Source organism: Apis cerana, linkage group LG14 (assembly GCF_029169275.1).
Source record: "Apis cerana isolate GH-2021 linkage group LG14, AcerK_1.0, whole genome shotgun sequence".
NCBI classification, from domain to species: domain Eukaryota; kingdom Metazoa; phylum Arthropoda; class Insecta; order Hymenoptera; family Apidae; genus Apis; species Apis cerana.
This window is the reverse complement of record NC_083865.1, coordinates 6,275,001-6,292,403: the sequence shown is the minus strand read 5'-3', so window position 1 is coordinate 6,292,403 and position 17,403 is coordinate 6,275,001. Positions and strand designations below refer to the sequence as shown.

The 17,403-nt window shown below is 34.2% G+C and overlaps 1 protein-coding gene across 2 annotated transcripts in view; it reads left to right on the top strand.

The window, feature by feature from the left end:
• Positions 1-1,217: 1,217 nt before the first annotated feature.
• The window catches only part of LOC107995600 (uncharacterized), a 21,108-nt gene continuing 4,922 nt past the window's right edge, over positions 1,218-17,403 (top strand). The window contains exons 1-5 of one of the 2 annotated variants that reach the window (XM_017053213.3): positions 2,481-2,901; positions 13,508-13,604; positions 14,247-14,562; positions 15,612-15,803; positions 15,906-17,403. The exon at positions 15,906-17,403 is cut by the window's right edge and continues 4,922 nt beyond it. In XM_017053213.3, the coding sequence (XP_016908702.1) occupies positions 2,753-2,901; positions 13,508-13,604; positions 14,247-14,562; positions 15,612-15,803; positions 15,906-16,051 (900 nt within the window). In that variant the 5' untranslated portion in view covers positions 2,481-2,752 and the 3' untranslated portion in view covers positions 16,052-17,403. Of the gene's footprint in view, positions 2,902-13,507; positions 13,605-14,246; positions 14,563-15,611 lie in introns of both variants that reach the window. The other variant, XM_017053211.3, reaches the window with a different exon arrangement.

Sequence of the window (17,403 nt, the reverse complement as noted above, 5' to 3'; positions counted from 1 at the left end):
TAATAATATATTATTGTTAAAAAATACCAGTCTTATGATATTCTTAATTAAATTTCAACTCGCCGCCGATTCGCGAAACGATCATTTAAGCTCGTAAGCACGGAAGTACAGCGCATGTCGTCGCATTTACAAAATTGTGAAATCGCTCGTTTCGCAACAGCTCCGGCATCCGTCTCGTGATTTTCCTCCACAAGCATAAAAAAACACGTTTATCCCCCTCTACACTTTACAATCGTCCAATCATCGTTCTTTCAGGAGTTCAAAGCATGTAGACTTTTTCAAAATGTTCGTATCCCACAAGGGTTGCAAGAGTCTTCTTACCGCATATGCCCTTTTGTGCGTATTCGAGCCACTTCTGGCGCATGTATATCCGTAGCCGTGACGCGTTGCACACAAACTCCGCCCTGTGTACACATGCCGTCAACGCACACTATTTAATCTTGCTCAGTATAGAGTGTGACGGTGTGATCACGTAAAGCGCGCACACAACGGTATCGAAGTTGTGTTAGAGCACACAGTGTGTGCCAGCCGTGGTACGGCACCACTGGCGCGCCTCTACCCCGGCTTTAGCATCGATTTCCAGTCGGACGACCCAGCGCGATCGAGCGAACGGTGCGCGCCTTCACGAGGAGGTATCGAGCGCGTCCGCTGCTCGTGAGAGTCTACGAAGAGGGGTCGCGCGAGAAATAATACAGTTTGTCGTCAAAACGAATTTCACAACAATGAAATATTATGTATGATAAAATGCATTTCACATTACTTCCATTCCTTCGTTTTATGTATTAGGAAAAATAGATCAGAAATAAAAGAGAAATAGAGATATATAGAAGGCTAGAAGGAGAGAGACAGAGAGAGAGAAGGAATGAGTGGGAGCGGATCTATGTAGAGGGGAGATAGGGTCGGGCGCTTTAGTGGTGGTGCAGTGTCCCGAGAGGTAAGAGGAAAAGGGGACGAGCAGAAGGCAGCGAAGGCGCTGCCCTCAGTCGGTCGGCCGTTTCACTACAGTCAGTATACAGTGAGAGCAAACGATTGGCTATACGTGGTCTTTGCTTAAGCGCGCACTACACTCCGTGTGTTCCCGTTTTTCGAGTGAAGGCTTCGAGCTTCGTTCTGCCCGCTCTTTCGCTCGCTCGGTCGGTCGGTCGTGAGTATGCGCGCGCGCACTCACACGCGCTCAACGAAATAGGCAGACAGAAAGACACAGTGTGAGGAGTCGTGCAGAGACAGGCGCGCGTACATAGCCATCGAACGTGGTGATTCGTACGGAGGTGGACGTGTGATAGAGTTAAACCGAGGCCATTTCTCGCGAAGGAAAAAGACAGCGGCCGTTCATCGCTGTCCTTGTTGTCTTCATCATCATCACCGTCATCTTTGTCGTCGATGAGATCGTCAACGGGATTTTGTCGACGCTTCAGCGTGAAATTTTCCTGCTTGACTCGAAGGTATATAAACAATTATATGAGAACCGTCCATACAACAAGTCCTGGCAAACACGAGAATCAAAAACAATCGTGAGTAAATAGAACGAAAAGGGGGTACGTACCCTTACAGAACTCGCGTGTATAGTCGCGCGGACGATTGAAGTACGCTAGAAGCCGTGTGTATTCCGAGAGTTCTACTGTAGATGTGTGAGTACGAAGAGTACTAAAAGGTGGGGGAGACAGTCTATACTTCGCGGACATCCGGCGGGGAAACCGCATGTATTCGTACGAAGCTCTCTGAGAGAGCGAGGGAAAAAAAAGAAGAAGGATCTGGCGCCGAGGGAAACCCGGGTGTTCTCAAGAGCTCGACAGAGACTTGAGAAGAGAAAGGAGGTTCTTTGCGTTCCGATTGCCGCGTATCTTTCACGTTCCCTTTATTGTCGTATTTAAAAGAATAAAATTGTAATATTACTTTTATAGAAGTTGATCCTATTATTTATCGTTATCCCGTATCGTTGATCCTCGTGCATGCGTGCCCGCACGCAACGGTTGAAATTTTCTGTACAAATAATAAGGGTGGTGGAAAAGAGGTGGAAGGACGTGACGGAGAAAGAGAGAGAGGTATTAAGGGGAAAAGAGAGAAATCAGAAACACGCCGAGCAGTGCTGCTCCCTATTGGCGACGTCGAGTCGCGCTCCCCACCCGGGACAGTCGAACGAGGTCCGAAGGCGAGTTCTCGGCGTGCAGCTACGGTGATTTTCCCTTACGAGAGTGTACGCACGAGACCTCGTAGCTCTGCAACACATCACGTTCCGTGTAAACATCTCTGTACGTATAATATATCGTGACAAGTATCAAGCTAGAACATCATCCTGGAAACGTGAAGAAATATATTTCAAGGAAATCGAAAAACAGCCAGAAGGAGAAAGAGATAGAAAGAGACTGGTAGTGAAGTCCGCTTTATACGCGTGCTATCGTCGATATTTTCTTTCTCACCGATCAACTGTGTGTGCGCCGATCGTGAACGCGTCCCACGCGTGTGTCGCGTATCACCGCCGCCGGTGAAACCGAGAGAATTCGAACGAGTCAGAGGGTAAAATAGGATTTCTCGCGTGGTCGGTCCTCTCCCGTGGCACGCGCGGAGAGGGGTGCACGGAGAAGTGAGAGAGGGAGAAGGAAAGAAAGTGAGACATCGCTGGACGAAGATAGAAGAGGAAAGAGAAGGAGAAAGAGAATAGAGACTCTTGAGGGGGAGCGACAAAGACGTGTATAGTGCACATAGGCGTTAGTGCTGCGCCCCAACGGCCGTTCGTCGAAGCTCAGTTATCACAATGGCTTCCGTGAAAGACACAGCAACTTTCTTCGCGGAGGGCACAGCGAGTCAGTTCGAACACGTCCTGAAGCTTTATCCGCAGGCCCTCAGACTCAAGGCTGATCATAAGACGAAAAAACCCGAGGAGCTGATCAAGTTGGATAACTGGTAAGTTCCCTATGATGTCCGATATTTCGTCGACATATTACGCCCGATACACGGGCCCTCCTTTTCAACGAGGGGCTTCCACCACGGGCACACACGGGACAATGAACCCGTGGCGCGCCAGTTGCTACCACATACCGCATGTTGTGTGTGTACCCGTATGGCCCCCTCATGAGACTAGCTACAATTCCAGATAGTATATTTACTCTCTCCTATTGGCATGATCGACGACGATCGCGAAGAGCGGCGGCTTCAAAAGATGTAACCAATAGTTATCTTATTTTTATAGTATTCGTAGAAAGGATTCGTTTTGTCACGTGGTGATTTGAATCAATTACATTTTTTTTATATTCAGTTACACTCATACACAATATAAAAACTTCGATCGTTTTAATTATAAGTTAAAAAATTTAATATTATTTAATCTTTTATGATATTGATCAAGAAATTTTTGTGGGAATTTTATGCCATCTCATCGAGGAAATTTCAACGTTGCCATTATGATTGTGTATTAATATTGTTCCTAGTGTTTGTATAATAATGGTTAAAAAAAAAACTAGTGGAAAAATCTAATAATATGATAAAATACAATATAGATATTTTTCTATATTTTTGTTAATATTAAATGGATTTTCTAGCGACCGTCGCACTGGCAACGATGCCAGTGAAAGAGGCGACTCGCCGGCGTCGCTTTCACGGCGTCACACAACTACCTTGACTCGGACATGATTAACAAACCTTTCTCCACTCTTGTTTTCGCAATTCCTTTTTTTTAACGGTTAGTTGATGCACATTGTTTTTTTTTCTAAATAAAGTTATTAAAAGTTTCAAATATCTAAAAATTCACGACACTTCTATTTATGTAATGTCTATATTACTATTATTACAAATTACATTAAAATATAAATAGTATTTATTAACAAAACAGTTTTTGTTACTTTTTTTATGGCAAGTGAGATTGAAAGCGAAAGCATCAACTAATCAATGATCGTATATTCACTTGTATTGACTTCTATTGTTAGGTCGTATTTGATAGATATATTATAAATATATTATTTTGAAACAAAAAACTTTTTTTTTAACATAATTGAGTACTATAAATTATAAAGGAAACAAAGTTGTGTTACTATTTGCCAACAATTTGTTTTATTTTATTCATTCGCGTCCTGATTTCACATAAACTGAGGTTATACATACATATATATATATATATATATGTACAAACATAAAGGTTAATTGTGCACAACAAACATATTCTAATTTGTTATCATATTTAAGGAAGATAATTCAAGGTTAAAGTTATGTGATTCAAAAAATATTCAAAAGACGTGATAAAAAACGATAATAGTATATTTTTTGTTTCTTATTATTTTAAAATCACCATTCGTCTAGAGAATTTTGTTACAGATATCAGTGTATCTTTCAAATCTATATTTATGCCATGTTTATAAACATATATACTTTTCCATTATAGTTTAACGTCTCTTAAACTTTAAAGTTAATTTTAAAATTTCAAGAATTGTGTAAAAATTAATTTTTAATTTTTTTGATTAATTTAAATTTAAAAAGTTTAAGTGTTAAATGTTTTCGATCGTTTTCAAATCAAACTTTTCAAACATTTTATTTATTATAAGAAATTACCGATTCGACTTACAAAGCAACAATCCCTTAAGAATCAATTCCCTCTCATTATACAAATTACCAAAGACAAGACTGGATAAAGCTCGTTTATCAAGACTGATACGCGGAATTTAGAGCGTGGAGATGATAAAAACGAGGATTTATCAAGGAGAATCCGATTTGCCTGGTTCTCTATCGGTTGAACTGTAGACGATGCCGTTAAATTCGCCAAAATTCGGTGCGAATGCTTGAATCGGGACAGTTCCCGTTGACGAGCGTTCGCGACAACGAGTTTTCACGGCACGAGCTTCAATTCCACTGGCGTCACGTCTGGCTTAATTAATTGAAGGCAGGTTCGAGACTCGTTAAATTCCACGTTACGGCTTTTTAGTCTTTCCTACGAGACTACGACCGGAATCGGGTAATAATAATGGAATCTTTGCCATCCACGATCACCGCGTTCCGCCGTTTAATTATTCATTCTTCGTTCGACGATGGTCGTCTTTCTATCCCCACTTTCCTTTGTTTTTGTTAATTCTGCATAGATCAAACTCTTATCCTCTGTATTCCGCTTTTCCGCATCTCCTTTGCCACTAGTCGTTGAATCGTTTTATGATGACTTCGATTATCATGAATCAGGTTTTCTCTATCTTTTAAAAGTCTATCTTTTATAATATGCAGAATGCGTGTTTTTTTTTTTTCATTTCAAAAATCGGCGTTATAATTATTGACAAAATATTATAATTATTAAAAGGTAATAACAGTAATAAAAATCTTTTGAATCTGATGAAAGTAGCTATAAAGATTATTATAAAGATTATTGAAAATTATTAACTGAAAAAAATAGCTGAAATTCTCTTCTAGATATGTAAATATTTCGCAGTCTTTGTTTAACTACCAATCTAGTAATTTCAGGTCTATCTTAAAGAATATATTTGTATCAATTAAATATTACGGCATAATATTATCACGATAATATTTAATTGTCAAATTCAGAGAATCGCATATTCGTTTAAAAAAAATAAGATAAAAAATCTACTGAGATTTCAAGTTTCAATCCAATTGATGGATATGGATAGTTATTGATGAATGATTATATTGAATCGTTTATTAATATTATTATTTCATCATTGATATACATAAAAATTTATTTTTTTAAACAAATTTCTATTTTTATTGATAATCTATCAGAAATGACGACAGATTTGGTAACGGAGACATTAGTTGCATGCTAGTTCTTTCTTCCGGTTGGAGAGGGGAGTACCGTTGTTTTCATTCCTGGTAAAGTTGTTTACGTCAAGGCTACTTTTCTACGGCATCCATCGATGCCTCGTCATCGTTACGCAGTGTCTCAGACTTCTTTGAATCATGTCGAGAAGTTAGAAGGTGAATATAAAGAATTCTGTGTCAGTGAGAAATTATCGTGGAAGTTGGGATATTTGGAAAAAAGTGCAACGTGGTTACTTATCGAATGCTGAGGAATTGAAATTTTCAATGGAATTTTGATATCGAGTGGATTTCACATTTTTAACATTCAGATATTTTTTTTTAATAATCGAATACTTACTTTTTAAGTTTATTTAATATTTAATTTTTAAATATATTCAAATAATATTTGATGCAATAACAAATAAAGTTTTTTTGAAATATTTTTTACAATTAAGTAATTATAATTTCTTTAAATTTTTCTTAGAATTACAATAATACAGTATTCTGAATAATACTTAAACTTTATCTAAATGATACTTTACACTCAATTATATCTATCTTTATAATTCACTTCATTTTATTTATTATTCTTATGAACTCAATAATGCTGCATATAAGTGTAACAGTTGATCAACAAATTTTTCAAACGGTCTCTCTTGTGTTTCGTCGATTATTTCTCTTTCCATCGTTTGTTTTTCTAACACACAGTGAGGAACAGTTACGTAACACCACGTGTGCTTCGTGGCAAATAACCCCGAACGATGCATGTCGAAGACAGTTGTATCTTTAAAAGTCGGCTTTCTCTTCATTGATACTCTTTTCTTTTATACCGACCGAGTCTCGCATAAAAGTACACCGCAAGTAGCTTCTTAAGAGGATAAACTTACAAGGATTGCGGACACGCTTTGCCTTTGTGACTAGCAAACTGAATACCAACCGCATATCTGTCAGTGCTCTTGGATTTTTCCTGGTATTTTAAATTCAGATAAAGATACAACAATTCTTTTAAAAATATTTAATAATAGTATGAATATGAAAATTTTTAGAAGTAAATAATTTTTTGTATATATTTTCTATATTCACAATTGATATCAAGATTACTATAGACATATAATATTATCACTTATATTAAATCTTTATATATTAAAGATAACTATAGACGTTCAATATTTAACTAATTAAAAATAATGTAGTCACTCAATAAACATTCTGTGCATATCAAAGGCGATTATAATCATTCAGCATTGAATTCTTATATAAGGTATATATTAAAGGGTTATGTGTAAAAAGATTTGTTATCAGCCAACATGAAGGATTCGTTGTGTTCATAGTAATTTCTTCAATTTGCACGTTTATAGTGAAATATAGAATTGAGATATAAACATATCTCATATCTTGAAATATAGACATTGGCCTCATATAATGGGCAAATTCGTGGCAATGAAAAGATTAAATTATATTTTATCTTCTATATTTTGCACGATAAAGTATTAATAGTCTTTATCGTATAAAATGAATAAAAAATACAAAATAAGATGAAATATATAATCAAAAACTCTTTTAATTATCTATAAACTATTGATATCTATTGAGAATCAAAATATATAATACTTGAGTTTTGAATTAAATATGATCAATGATAATTGAGTAATTGAGATAACAAAATATCTAAAACAAAAGTTTTCAGTATAAACAAAAATACGAGTTTATTTATTTTGTTCAATACGAAAGTTTTATTTTGAATCAATATATTATTCTCACTTTAATATCTTTTAAATAAAAAAATAATTTAATCAATATTCGTTAGTTTTCATCATTTAAATTTTATTCCTCGCCATTTAAATTCTTTGATTTTTTTTTTAAATCAAAGTTAAAAGAAAATGTAAAAAATACAAGAAACATAATATTACAAATAAATTGCATAAATATTTAAATATTAAATAAAATAACAAATATTAAAATAATTTATCTTTGAAATATATTATTACTTCGATAAAATTATTTAAAATAAAATAACAGCGAATGAAATCAAATAAAATACAAATTTTATACAAATTTTATTTAAAATAAACAATTGCCCGAATGAGATTTCTTTATTTCAATAACCCTAGTGAAAAACAGCGTTCGCAAGCCGGTGAGACCGCAAGTTTTTGCCACGGTCAAATTACGTTTTTCCGGTTTGCAGTTTAAAGAAACCCGAGGGCAACAGGATACTCAGGTGGAGAACGAAGGAGGAGAAATTCTCCTTCGAAGTCGATCGAGGAAACATATGCAAAACGATCATGACTACAATCCTCCTATATTTTCTTATATCATTGGATTTTCCCGTTAAGTGATATACACACTCAGCATCGGTTCGCAGAAACACTTTTCGCTGATTCACCAGTTCGTTAAAGCGATGAAAATATTCGGGTCAAACGGCTCGCGATCGAATGTCGACCGTATCGTCCATTTGGCCATCGTTTTGCTTGATTTTATGTCTTCGATCTCGATAAATCGACTGCCGTGTCTTTCATCGTCTTCAATAGCGTTTCTACGGATTTGTTGATTTCGTCAACCGTGAAACGTGTGGGAACAGACGTGTTTCGACAGTTTGGACACCTCGTTCCTCGTCGTGGAACTTAAAGCCATCTCGCCGGTTCTCAAACTCGTTCTCGAGCTATGTTTCTTATTTTATTCGTGGTTTTGGAAATGTTATATCTTATAGAAGTTTTATAAATCGATAGGGGATCTCAACAGAATTATTACAATTGAAAATTGGTCACGGAAGAGACTAAATTACTGATTTTTCTTTTTAACCTCTTTTTTAATAATGTAAAATTCTTTTTTCATTAAAATAAAAATAAATATATATACACAATAAATAATAAAAATATTTTGGTGATTAAAAAAATTGTTTTTTTAAATCTATTTCCTATGTTTTTTATATCCAACTTTCAATTGTAAATTATGAAAATTTGATTACATAGACTTAAAAATATCCTGACATTTTATTACTTTTCAGGATACTATTCACAAAATTATAAATATCTGTGTTAATATCTAATTTCATAATCATTTATGCGTAATAAATAAAACTGAAGAAACAAAAAATGTTAAACGACGAAAATAAAAAAATGCCACTTTTTAAAAAATACTAAAAATCACAATTGAATCCTTTTTATACCTTCAGAATGGTCAACGATATTAAATTTATATTCTTTTTAATATTCTCAAGTATAAAAATAAATCTTAAATAATCTTCAAATTAAAAGTTTTTCTTAAAATGTAAATTCCATAAACACTATATATGTAACCCATACTATGACCAGTGAGGAGAACGATTCGTGGCGGTACCCATTGGGTAACGAAGTGTGTTTCAAAACACGGTGAAAATGGCCCGTGTAGAAAGAATGGTCCCGTGGACGTCTGGTTTACGGACTGGTTCCCTTGGAATTCGCGAAATATTCGCGGATTACAGGTGTGCGTGGAGAAGGTTTAAGGAGAATAAAAGAAGAAGGCGGAGGATCGTCGTAAAAGCAAAGGTAGAAAAATAAGGCTTGTAGAGTTCTCGCGAGGCACAATCCTCCTCCTCGCCAGTTTTAAAGCACACGGCGATTGTGTCAAGGTTGTTTTAGCGGGGAGACCCAGCACTGCGTTGCGTGGCGCGCGAGAGCCTCTCAAAATGGTTGCGCGAGCCTCTGTCCTGAAAAGGTTTCGAGCTATGGCTCAAAAGAACCGTGTACACCAAAAGAAATAAACCGTTACGCCACTCGGCCAATTGTTTCATTTTTTTCTTTCTTTTTCTTTCTTTCTTTTTTTTTTTTTATTTTTTAGACTTTCTATTAATAATCAACATTTAAAATAATAACGATTCCTTTGATGTTTCATTCTGATTGTGAGAAAGAGAGAGAATCGATGAAAGATTTTGGAAACTTTATGAGTTTTATTCTGATTATAAGAGGAGAAAACTTGTAAATCGATCAGAAATTCTTGGAATTTATGTAACAGGTACAACGAAACGTTGAAAAATATAGAAAATCTACGAGTTATTTTTTGCCTCTTGATAATCAACGTTGAATAATGTTGCAGGTAGGGATGTTTTAATCCGGATCACTTGATCCTTAGCGATCCTTTGCGAGATTTGTTTTCCTTTTGTTCAGAGATAAAAAAAGAGTGGATTTTTTATGAAAAATATGAAGATATAAAAATATATAAAAGACGATAAAAAAAAGTACAATCTGATTCGATACAATCAAGTGAGTGATAGTAATATTTGTTTGTAATAATTATTACAAATAAATCGTTTTGTAAATCATTTGAAATTACTACAGTGAGTAAAGAATATATATTTAATACATTTTCAGAAATGAATTTATGCGTATTTAATAATTTTTTCTAAAAAAAAAAATATAATCATAATCTATTATATCAATCTATGTAGCATGTACGTCACGAACTTGTAAGGTTTTTTGCATTTCTTTCGAATGTATTAATAAATCGGTTCAAACTAATTAACGAAAAAAAAAAAAACTTGAAATTAATGAATACTTGTTTCGCGTTTTTTCTTTTTTTAATTAAATATCTTCATCTGTGGAAAGATATGTGAGATTTTGCCCCACGATCTCAAACGTCCATGTTTAATATTAATTCAACGATTGACAAGAATCAAGTGGCTGTAACTCATTTTTAGGGCTTCTTTGCCTATACCTATTTGATCGAAGCCAGAAGAGAACCAATCCAATATCCTCTTTCTTTTTTTTTTTTTTCTTCCGAGAAAATCGTATAAACCTTTTATTTTTACCAACTTTTTAACTTATTTATTTATTTCTTTATTTAGTATAAGCACAAAATAAATAACACTAATGAGAATAAAATAATAATTGAACATAAAAAAAATAATATGCCAATGGAAGATAAATAAAGATCAATAATATTATGAATATAAAATTAAATAGCAGAAAAAAATATGAAAAATATTTTATACAAATTTTTATGGCCCCTTTGAATTTTATATAAAACTTAACCAAACTTCTTTTAACATATCTGTTCAAATATATAATGAATATTTTAGTCACAAATGAACTTGCCGTTTTATAATTTTTCATTTCTCTAAATTATTATTTGATTATCGAATAAAATTTATTTTTCCTGAAAAAAAGATCTTTTTTATTTTTATCTTCGCTTTATTGCTAAAAGAAAATAACAAAAATAATAATAAAAAAAAAACTATGAAACGTTAAATTCTAATTTGAGAAATTACTTTTGGCTGCAAGACAAACTAAATCTACTGTTTCCTTGGACGATAATACGGTTCATTATCGTCCAAGTTTCACCGCAAACCAAAAATCCTAATCTTTCCACCATTCCATCGTTCTTCCTTTGAATAAATAATAATATATTACAAATAACATAAAAACTTAAATATATTTATTTTATGATGATAATAATAGAGTTTATTTGATTAAAAATTAAAATTCTTTTTTTAAAGTTGGATCTAAAAATAATGAATTTATTAAATATTTGAAAGTACGAATATCGAAAGATCGATTAATCCTCCATAATATACTCGAGTCCATTGAAGAAAAAATTTCATTTATGATTATCTGAGTTATTATTGAAGAAATCTTTTAATAATCAATTTGAATTAATAATAAATTAATAAATTATTTATTGGACAATTAAATAGAAATTTTAATAAACGAATTGAAAAAAGAATTCGAAGTGAATAAAATGAATTTATATAGATAAAAATATAGAGTTATTAATTTGTTTAATTTGTTATTTCAATTTCTACCTTACTCATTCTAATTTTATTAATTTCGAATAAATAAAAGTTCAACTTATTCAACAAATAACGATTAATTCTCCCCACTATACGATCATAATTTATTTATTACCTTCTTGTCCAAATAATATATATTCAATCTCTTAATTTCAATAATTCAATTCAACACCAAAAAAAAAAAACCAAAAGAATTTCTTCCAATTTATATAATATACATTTCGATATGTACACTATAATTGATCCGTTAAATAAACAAATAAACAAATATGTACGAATCAAACAGACCGCAAAATTTATCCAAATAATATCACGCACGATTACGTGTAAATCGATCCTTAACCATTTCGATCAACGATGTATCACGCTAATTACCAAGCCCATCCAACGGGCTCCATGTGCTCTATTTCAAAAAAAACCAATCATAAGTCATAATCATAATCATCCAGTAGCCAGTAATTCAAAGAAACACACGTTCAAGTTGTCGCATTATATGAATGAAATACAAACTATCCGTAACTAAGTTTAGCCGTTCAGCCAAACAGCTGATCTCAGCCGACCTCCGAAAGTACCCTACAATAAAACCACGCGAGAGAGTGCTGCCACCCCCTCTCTCTCTCTGTCCCACTCGTTGCACGGCCGTGTTCACGGATGCAGCCTCCGAAGAACAGAGAACTTGTCCCGGTGTCGATGACCCGAATAATGGGGACGAAGAAAGAGTTGGTGGGAAAAAGAGGAAACGTTACCTGAACCGGAACGTTTGCCGCTAAACGAAACCAGATTCTTAAAAAAAAAAAAAAAAAAAGGTAAAAGTAAGAGAAAATAAAAGAGATAGAGGGGAGAGAGGTTATTTTCAGTTTGCAATTACAGTTTACATAAAGAATTCTTGATGATTCGGTGATTTTGAATCTTGTTGATTAGTTTAAATGTATTATATATTGATTTCTTGGTAAATTAAGGAATGTAATTTGTATTGTAGGTATTTTTTTGAACGAGTGAATTTTTCTAAAGAATTTCGTTATTTTGAATAATTTTTTGTATTATTATCATATAAATAATATAAATAAGTGTCAATTAATTGGACCAATAATTTAAATATTTTGCAATATATTGCAAAATATCGATAATATTTTTGAATTAAAATTATTTTGGCTTTTGAACAAAAATTGATATTAAACGGTCTGAAAGATTACCAATATTTTATTCAATTATTTAATGTGAAGGGTTTTTAATGTTTTTAATTAAAATCCCAGTTTTAGCGGACATTGATTTGCATGGCCGGTGAATACGTTAGGCGATTATTAAATTAAGATTGTCAAGAATGAAAATGAAGGTCGTAGATTGTTGTGATCGAGGATTTGAAATGTTAGAGGTATATTATGTTTCGATTCAAAATATGCAAAAAGGATATAAAAGTCTTCTTTGTTAAAAATATTTTCCTCGCGCGCAATAACTCGTATTAATTCATCGAATATCATAATCTTCATTTAAATTTCATCACACACGTTATTTATGAATGAGAAAAATATCTCCTAAATATTTATATTTAATATTTAATAAACGCGTTTCATTAAGGAGGAATACACGATTTATCGTTAATTACACGAATATAATGTTAATTACACGATGAAAAAGAAAATTAAAGAAAGTTAATTGCATCATTTACACCATTAAAATAAAAATTAGAAAAATTTTAAAAAACTTTTACGACGGAACGAAAAATACAGGGATGTAAAATAGAGGAAGAAGTTTGACAGGATATCGGGAAATCCAATGCGGAGAACGCGTCCTCGATTTGGCTCGTGTTCCGACGCCAGTTGTCTGCCAGCCCACGTGAGCGTCAGTAGGTGGAAAACCGCTTCTTGCGGCCGCATTTTTAATCAGTATTCCGCGATTCCACGCTCGCGAACGTGTTATGTAATCGAGCCCCTGTAACCGTGATCTTGCATACATCCTGACGTTTTATCCACTGATCATTCCATCCACTGATCACCCGATGACGTTTTTTGTTCCCAGGTACCAGAATGAGCTTCCAAAGAAGATCAAGTCGCGCGGCAAGGACGCGCATCTCAATCACGAGGAACTCGTGCAAACGATGAAGTGGAAGCAAATAGTGAGTTTTTATTTAATGTGAATATTTTTATTTAATCAATATGCTCTGTATTTGTTTGTTCGTTTTTTTATTTTTCTTTCGACTTCTGCGGGATAAGCGATTCATCGAGATTCTTAAGATAAATTGTACCCCGAATAATAATTAGAATTTATTATTTAATTTTGTAAAATTGAATATAAAAATATTATTCGTGTAACGCAAATTTTGAATTTCTTCGATCACGTGACTTGTTAAAGATAGCACGATTCATGATTACTCTTAGCTAAAATGTGAATTAGACTTAAGTAACTTTTACTAAAGTCAATTGAAGTTTTAGAAGTTTTAAAGTTTGTTTAAACAGTGAACGTACATTGTGCATAGTGGAGCGATTTCCAACTTATCTTAGTTCTATTTCTGTTTTTATACAATAAATTTTGAAATTCTGATCGTTCTTTTCGATCATAAAGAAATGAGAAAAATATCGATAACAAAAAAAAATAATATTATAATATTAAATTAAACTTGCAATTGAATTTGCAAAGAACTAAGTCTCCCTTTCTTTTCTCCTTTCTTTCAAAATATTAAAATATCAATTTATTTTTATATTTTTCCCGCATAAGTTAACAATTTTTCTAACGTCAAATTCTTTTTTATTATTTGCAGCGTGGGAAGTTTTATCCTCAATTGTCCTATTTAGTAAAAGTGAACACACCTCGCGCTGTGATGGCGGAAACGAAAAAGGCGTTCAAAAAACTCCCAAACCTGGAACAAGCTATTACTGCCCTCTCGAATTTAAAGGGAGTAGGTACCACAATGGCTTCAGCTTTATTAGCAGCAGCATCACCAGAGAATGCACCCTTCATGGCGGACGAATGTCTGATGGCAATACCGGAAATCGAGGGCATCGATTATACCACCAAGGAGTACCTCAATTTTGTTCAGCACATTCAAAATACCGTGGAGAGGCTGAACAAACAAAGTAAGTGTTTCTGTTAATGTGTTTACTCAGTCACTGTCAACCGATCATCGAACAGAATTATCTTAGTTTACAACTACAACTTTTGTTTTGCAATTTATTATTTTGCTTATAAGAAGCTTGTAAATTATATTATAAATTTTTTATGAATCTTATAAATATAATTATAACTCTTAGATGAAAGAGAAAAAAAGAAGGAGATACATTATTCAAATGTAAATTATCAAAGTTGAATAATTATAAAGATATTACCTTACAAGATATCATTATTAAAATTTATTTATTAATTCATACGTTCATTCAGATTATTCGCATTGAATTAAAATCAATTTTTCATTCTAATTTGAAATATTCCTTTTTTCCCTTTCTCTCTCTCTCTCTCTATATATATATATATATATAGTAAAGGTATATTTAAAATTTATTTCAACAAATTAAAATAATTTGAAATAAAACAGAAAATAAATTTTAGATATTTGCTAGATATTTGTTTTGAAATATCTTTTCGAATTTTAAATGAAATTAAGGATCTTCCAACCTCGACTTGAATTGTTTATCTCGATGAATTTAAATAAACAGAATTTTACTGCATTCGAATTCAAACAACTTGAGCAATCTGAATGAAGCTTAAGTATCTTCTATCTATATTCATATTGAAACATCACTATCAATTCCGTTTGCCAATTACATCAGATTATATAACTTGAAATCGAATAAAGAGATAATTCCATTGGAACTTTGAAATTCATTAATATTAAGTCATCCTTAATTAACTCTATTAGATCATCCCATAAATAATAATTTTTCCACGAGTTAAATGATATCTGTTTTAATAAAGGAGCACTGTATTTTAGAATTTCATAAAGCATCAACAAATTAATTAGAAAATTAAAGTAAGAAGATTAAACTTAAAAATATTATTACTGTTGTTGTTGTTTACACCGTGAACCTCGTCGTGAATTTTCCCAACGATTAAACACATTACGAAACGACGTACCTGACCACAATCCGATAACGTTTAACACGCGGTTTCGTCGTTTTGTTTGTTCCAGCGTCGAACGGCAAAACATGGAGCCCTCACAGGGTGGAGCTCGCTCTGTGGACCCACTACGTGGCGTCCGAGCTGAAGCCAGAGCTGTTGGACGGCATTCCAGGCTCCACGGAGAACGGCAATTCCCATCCGCCCAGCAACGGCGAGGCGACAGAACCGTCGGACGACAGCAATCAGGAAGCGGCACTGAACGGTAAGGAACTAGGCAGTATTGATCCGGCGGCCATCGACGAGAACAGCATGACCACGTCCTTCACCGAAGACTCGATGGATAAACCAGCTACGCCGATTACAGCGGCCGTCGCCAGCGAAGATACGAACGATTCACTCGCCACGAACGACAACGACGACAGCAACAACACGCCCCGACCGACAGACAGCGAGGACACCGAAGACTCGCAGGACGTCCAGGAGCCGCCCACTAAGAAGAGTAAGAAGTGACCCACCGCCAGCCAGGGAGCCACGAATACAAGCAACAACGTCAGCACCCTCGTGTCGGCCGCCAATCTAACGCTGATCGCAGCGAGGCGCTTCTAAAAACCGCCAGGGTCACCGATCAGGGTCGCGGATAGTAGACCTGTAGCCTACCATCGCACCATCACGATCGTTTTTTGATGATTCTCCTTCGCTCCTGCTCTCTCTCTCTCTTTCTCTTGTATCTCTCTTTCTCTCTCTTTCTCTTTCTCTCTTCCTTTCCTTCTCTCTTCCTACTCTTTCTCCATTCTCTTTCTCCGTTCTTTCCTATTTGTTCCTAATTTTTCTTCTTCTCTTCTTTTCCTTCCTTCCCCTAAGTTATTTATCCGCATTAAATTTGTAAGATTCTTCTTCTTTGTATCCCACTCGGTCCTTTTTGGGGACCGATTTTTCTTTTTCATCATGTTTTATAATCCAGTACATCTTTCTGCTCTTATCTTGTGGACTCTCCTGCTATTGTTTGTAGAAATTTTCCTCGAGATCTCGTGTAAAATAGTGTTACTGCATATACGATGGAAAGCGGAAGTTGTTGTGTGTAAAAGCACCTTGCTGGTTTTTAGATTCATCGGGCTCAATTGGAGGCAAAAAAAGAAAGAGGTAAAAAGCTCGACCGATGTTTCGAAGATTTCCTTCTTTGTTCTTAATTTCTCTTTACTTCTTCTTCCTTTTTTTTTTTTTTTTTCTCTCTCCTCCTTTTTCTTCGCGTTCGTTTTACATTGGTCAATAGTGACCAAGTTTTTTTTTTTTTTTAGGTCATGAACTTGTAATTAGCGTTACAAGCAACAGTTGACGTAACTTTTATACGATGTGATAATAGTAATAGTTACTTTCTTTTACGGGAGAATCGTTCACTTTTAAGACTCCGAGAAAACTTCGAATTGGCGGAGCTTTCTCACTTTTTTCTGCGGCGTGGCGTAGTTTTTAGGGAAATATAATTCTCTTTTCTTTTTTCCATCCGACCGAAACGAGACGATTCCTCACGGTACTGCCTTCTGAATAAACCCGTTCCCTCCTCACTGCTTATTACGCGATAGCAAAACGACGTAGTCTTTAATTAAAACAGCAAGTCATCATTCCTTTTTACCATGATTTATACCGGCGTTTTTGAAGGCCACCGAAATACAAAGGGCGATACGAAACGATGTTGACGCGTGTTTTTAACTTTTTCTTTGTTCTTTTTGTCAGAAAAAAAAAAGAAAAACAGAAAAAAAAAAGAAAAAAAATTGAAAAACTGTGAGTGGGGTGTGCGTAGCGAATAAGAGAGAAATAAGAAGGGAAGAGAGAGTGGGTAAAAAAGAGGAGAGAGAGAGAGAGAGAGA